Source organism: Cryptomeria japonica, unplaced genomic scaffold (genome assembly GCF_030272615.1).
Source record: "Cryptomeria japonica unplaced genomic scaffold, Sugi_1.0 HiC_scaffold_116, whole genome shotgun sequence".
Lineage (NCBI taxonomy): Eukaryota > Viridiplantae > Streptophyta > Pinopsida > Cupressales > Cupressaceae > Cryptomeria > Cryptomeria japonica.
Window position 1 is genome coordinate 61,961 of NW_026728938.1, and position 6,346 is coordinate 68,306.

The window sequence follows — 6,346 nt, forward strand, 5'->3', positions numbered from 1 at the left end:
AAGGTCCATTACTCTATCTATATTAACTATTATTTGACGTCCAAGCATCTAATTTAAACGATATATTCCACATTCCATATGCTTTGAGATGTATTACTATTTTAGGATTCACATGCACGTCAATGTATGGTCAAAACATAATGGTAAAATATTTTAATCTAGTCAAACTATCCTTAGTTTTGGGTATATTATTAGAGGATGGATTAATTCAACCATATATCAAGAAATGATGCAATCTTGTCGAAATCTTGGCCCATTCTCTAATTAGCCACCCTTATTAATTTACATACACCCCCTTATATTCTATCTTATCCCGTGGATTCATGCACACATTCGTATGTATCACATTTATTATTAGATTATTCTCCATCCACACCTCAATGTCTAGGCATTTATTCTCTACATAAGTATTAGCCTTTTTTCTGTTATTGGTCAATAATGGGGCGTCCAATCAATATTGCACCATACAATACTGACCCTTGAGATTTAGCAATTTAAATTCGAATTTTTTAACTCCAAACCTTTTATTCTATCATAATTACATTTAGTACCTGTTTTATGTGATTTATTGAACATTTTGGTTTTTGAAAGAATTCAATGTGCATTTATTTAACATGCAGTCGCTTTGAGAATTCATTGAATACGAATTTGCATAAATGAAACATTTATCATAGAAACGCTTTTGGTTGGAGCACCAAGATGAATCTATCTCCATCAAAGTTTTCATCTTGGGAAATTTGCATGCTTCTTTTCCATTTACCTAAATTGGCCAGGCTCGTGAAGCCGACCATTCCGAAGGATAACCTAGGAGAACTTGACCCTAGTGATCTACCAGGCTCCCTAATGTGATTTTAACTATTGCGAATACTTGACAATTAGTGAAGAGTTAACTTCAAGGTAAATTGACGAAAAGTGAGATTTATTAGATCAAATGTTAGGGAAGAATTTATATTCACACATATAGAACTTACGCATATCTATGGATTTGACATAAAACAATCGTGGACATGGGGAGTGATCCCTAGTTGACATGACTTTCATGCTTATCACTGATACAACTACATACCCAATTCTTAAAAGATGGATTCTTAAATTCAATTTAGATGATTTATATACTTGCATGTTCAACCACATAGATTACGCTAACTTTTATCTACTTTTTCCTTCTGGTATAAATCCTTGAGCAAAACGTTATGATAGGATATGGCAATGTGAATATATAATAGAACATTGCATATAACACTTCTGCACAAGTAAAATTGAGAAATAAGATAAATAAGAACGAGAATAAAAATAAAATTCAATTTAGATGATTTATATATGTGGATGTTCAACCACATAGATTACATTAACTTTCATGTACTTTTTCTTTCTGGTATAAATCCTTGAATAGAACTTTATGATAGGATACGGTAATGTGAATACATAATAGAGCATTGAATATAACAGTTTTGTACAAGTAAAATCTCTAAATCTTAAAAATGAATAAACTAATTAGAGCAAAATTTAAGAATGAGATAAACAAGAATGAGAATAAGTTGGAAAGCCGGATAAACCGACTAAGAATAATTATGTGTAAACTAATTTTAAATATTTTTAGAAAACTAACCCTCCGGTTACAACACGTTTTGGAATTTCGATCTGAATGGGTCCACAAAATTCAATGGGAAGAGGGAACTGGATTACGAGTTAAGTGTACGGAAATACTTAGTGAAGGTATGGACAGAAAAAAATACGATTCACTTCGAATTGCAGCAGTCTATTCTACTTCTAGAACAATTCCAGGCGGGCAGAGATAGAGAAGGGGAAATTAAATAAATTCGTCTATCCTTCTAAGAGGATCGATATTGTTATGTGGACACGTCGGGGAATCTGTTGATTTTGATTTAAGGCTCCTTCTCACTCTCTCTGTGTATATATATTGCATGGAGTGGAGTAGATGAGAGCAGAAAAAGGTTTCGAGGTTTAGAAAAGAAAAAGAGAAATGGAGCGTTCAAAGCTGTTGGGTTTTGTGGTCTTGATATGCTTTACTATTCCAACGATATCATGTTCTTCGGACAGACTGTTTAGTGGTTGGCCGAAGTCTAGCAGCGATGAAAATGTAAAAATAAGGGTGAATATGACGCGCAGATCAGAGAGAGAGTTGGGTTTTTCTGAGAGATTGGGTTTGGCTGTGGATCGAAGTAAGAAGCGAATGAAGAAGATAGAGGCATTGATAAGAGGGCAATTAGACGCTGAAACGCCCGTTGAAGTAGGGGATGGAGAATTTCTGATGAGCGTTGCACTGGGAACGCCCTCTGTGAGCTTCGAAGCGATTGTGGACACGGGGAGCGATCTGATTTGGACTCAGTGCAAGCCTTGCAAGGACTGCTTCTCTCAGCCTACGCCAATCTTCGACCCCTCCAAGTCCCCCACATTTTCCACAATTCCCTGCGGTGATTCTCTTTGTGACGCCTTGGGGAGTACGCAAACCGGATGCAATCCAGATTGTACCTTTATGTATCAGTATGGCGATGGTTCCTTCACCAGCGGCGACCTGGCTTACGAGACATTGTCAATTGGGAGCAGCAAGGTTAAAGGCATTGCATTTGGATGCGGGCATGACAACGAAGGACAAGGATTCTCTCAGGGTGGTGGCCTTGTGGGACTGGGAAGAGGTGGTCTCTCCCTTATCTCACAGCTGGGTTCCAAAGCAGAGAACATGTTCTCTTACTGTCTTTTGCCCATCACCGACTCTTCTTCACAAACCAGCCCCCTCTTTTTCGGCGAGGGTGCTTCCTTGAGCGGAGGAGCCAAGACTCTCCCACTCATCAAGAGCAGTATCATTCCCACTTTCTGGTACATTCCTATTACAGGAATCACCCTCAATGGTAAGGCACTAGATATTCCTCCTGGAACTTTCGATCTGCAATCGGACGGCAGCGGAGGTATGATCATCGACTCCGGAACCACTGTTACCATCCTGGACCAGGCTGCCTACTCTCCTCTTAAGGAAGCAATTCAGTCCGCCATTGATCTCACTCCTGTAGACGGCTCTTCTACAGGTTTGGATCTTTGTTACCACACATCATCCGCTCACCTCACCTTGCCAACCCTCGTCTTCAACTTCAAAGGCGGCGTGGATTACGAGCTTCCGGCAGACAACTTTTTCATTCAGGCATCTGAAAATCTCTTGTGCCTGGCAATGTTGGGTGAACCATCGGGGAATCCTTCCATCTTCGGAAACATACAGCAGCAAAACTTCCATATCCTTTACAACAATGCTCAGAACACGCTCTCTTTCAAGCCCACTAAGTGTGATTCTCTTTAAATCATCATCTCCCTCTTCTAATTCTTCTTCTTCTCTTTTTCTGTCTCTCTCATTTCCTCTTCCTCTGTCCTTCGAATGCAATATGTGATCTCGTCTCCTGCGTCTGCCTATTGCACTGTCCGATATGCGAATCATGTAAATTTTCATCTTCGTAGCTGCTTATTTTCAGTAAAATTGTTTGGCCCCTGTTGTTCTCGGGGACCTTCATTTATGGTTCCTTATGATATGCTACACTATGTGTGTTATTTTGGCATGGAAATGAAGGTGCGATAATTGATTATCAAAATATAAATTGCGAGTTAAAACAACGACAAGAGAATTTATATAATTATAAAGCATTTGTAATGGTCTTATCTTTTCTTCAAGTCTTAAGTGTAAAATAAATTATTGTATGCCTATGAATATTTTTAATGGTATTTAACTTTAAGATCCGTGTCTGTGATTTATACATTCAAATAATACTTATTTTCAATCATGTCCGCATTTCACATTACTAAGATCAAACACAATTTAATGTAGCCTATATATAAGGTAAGGTTGTTGCTAAGAAGGTCTCTCTAATTTTCTCACAATTACTATTGTATAATTTTCTACTAGAGAAGACGAGTTCTCGAGAATTAAGAATATCATTTTGGAGCCTTTGCAATTTATTTAAAAGTGCTAATATTTAAGGCTATGCCTATATCACGATTCACGATTACCTATCAGCGCTTTATAGTGCATTCGATGACATCTTACACAAATCTTATATAGAAAACTTATTGATGGTGAATCGGGGCCTCTCATTTGAAAGGTTGCTACTACACTACAACGCACCTTAGATAATAAAATTAAATTATGTAATGTATTTGTGCTTCAGAGTATGGATGTTAGACCACACATCAATTTTCAGCCATTGATAATGTGACATGATTACTTGTTTTCAACATTTTAATAGGATTGCATTAGGTTTTGGAACTTTTTTTCGTGACCTAAAAAATTAAAATATTAGTGGACTACAACATAATAACACAATTATTGAGAAAAGTTTTGATTGCCTACAAAAAATCATAGTATCTTCACTCTTTCACCTTGTAAATCCTAACATGTTAATTTCAATTTCACATGATCTATGTTGCAGTGTCTACTTATGTATTATTATAGTCCAATGAACACAAAGGATACTAAAATCAATTATTTGAGAGAGTTGACACTTATTAGATTTTTAGATAGCCAAAAAACTTCTCAGATGAATAAAATATTGGTTGAGATAATTCTTAAATAGATATTATTATATTTATTTAAATAAACAATAATTTCTTAAAAAATATCCTTAATATAGAGGGAGAGAGAACTAATTATATATTCCAAGGAAAAAGTATTCGTAGTATTACATAGTTTACAATTGATAAAGCATTAACAAGTAAGAAACACACAATGAATAATAAATAAAACATATAAATTTAAAATAATTATTAAATCAACCTCATACTTATTTCACCTTGACAATGCAAGGAGGGTAAGAGGAGGGATGGCGGCCCAATATGCTATTCATATAGTTTCTAAGGGCATTGGACAACATCTAAACTAACATCTTAGCTTATATTTTCTTAGTTTATCCAATTGGGCGATGAAGGTGAAGAGTGGAGTGCATTTACATTTGATTAAATTCTTGTTCTAATTTCATTCTTATTATTTATTTATTATCTTGTAAAACTATTGTGCTAACTAGATAATGTGCAACCTTTGTTAAGGATTTTTCCATCTCCCTCGACCCGATCAACCACCTAAGGTGAGATGCATTTAGAGCTACAAGCGATATAAAAAATTCTATGTTTCTCAATGCTCGACAATGTATGTCACACGAGGATAATATTAGGAAGTTTTAGATTGAACCAGTTTAAACAGAGCCTCCTCTTTTCTTTTTTTATTTTATTTTGGTAATTACTCCTTCAGCAAGGCATTTAACTAGCTACAATTGCTTTGTATCCATTAATTTACTATTTTGGGTCATGAAAATAATGTATTCTAGTATAATGCCATTTCATTTTTCTTTACTTATTATTATTATTATTATTTTTCTATCGAAGATTCTTGTTGCAACGGATATAGATGCTGGAAAATATTTATTTATTATTCAATGTATAGCTAGAAAGGAAGAAGGATCATTCAATTGGGAAAGGGATAATTTTACACTCTTAACTTAAATACAATAGAGCACTACAATTATTCGGTTGGTTTACTTTTTTATGGAAGCACTCCTTATAAATCATGTATCATAGTAGAGATGTCGACATTTGAATAATTGGCCGGCACAGGCCAAACCTAATCCCAACTAACTCTTCCATCATATTGCACACGTAGACTACTTTCATATACCGTCCTAAAGAATCCCATCTCAAAGCACATAGAGGTACCATGTTTCGAGAAGTCCAATGGGAAAGTTGATCTTAGCACTCACTTGACAACATTTACTACTTTATCTATTGGCTTGATTCTTGAGGATTCTCTTCCTGCAAAAATCTTTTTCATTTCATTGAAACAAATGACATTGGATTGATTTTTCCCTTTATCTATTAATTCAATAAACTCTTTCTCGTATCTTGTTAATCAATTTTTATAACGTTTAAAAAAAAATATTGGACCTAAAGTAACATTAATTGATGGTGCAGCGAAGGGGAATCCCGGACCTGCTGGATATGGGGGAGTGGTGCGTGATAATAATGGCAGGATGGTCTCGATGGTGGCCCTCTCTTTGGGTACCTAGACAAACCACTTTAGTGAGGCCTTCACAACGTATACCAATATCAAATTGGCCAAAGAGAAAGGTTTGAGAAGGGTCTTCTTGGAGTGTGACTCCCTAAACATCATTAATTGTTTAACAACTTCCTCCTCCCCTAGTTGGTCGATTAAACATATTATTGAAGATAGCCTAATGCTTCTCAGGGGATTCTACGAATTTACCATTTCACATGTCTATCGTGAAGGTAATAAGGTTGCCGATATTTAGGCCAACATTGGGGCCGACTTGCCAAGTAGGAAAGTTTGGAACATTTA

General features: G+C 35.9%; 1 protein-coding gene across 1 annotated transcript; it reads left to right on the forward strand.

The window, feature by feature from the left end:
• The first annotated feature begins 1,984 nt into the window (after positions 1-1,984).
• Positions 1,985-3,310, forward strand: LOC131865659 (aspartic proteinase nepenthesin-1-like). The gene has a single exon (XM_059215333.1). It carries the CDS (start codon positions 1,985-1,987, stop codon positions 3,308-3,310), a length of 1,326 nt encoding a protein of 441 aa, XP_059071316.1.
• The last annotated feature ends 3,036 nt before the right edge of the window (positions 3,311-6,346 follow it).

What these genes read in the sequence shown, in the direction of transcription:
- LOC131865659 (XM_059215333.1), top strand. Translation starts at nt 1,985, where the DNA reads ATGGAGCGTTCAAAGCTGTTGGGTTTTGTGGTCTTGATATGCTTTACT.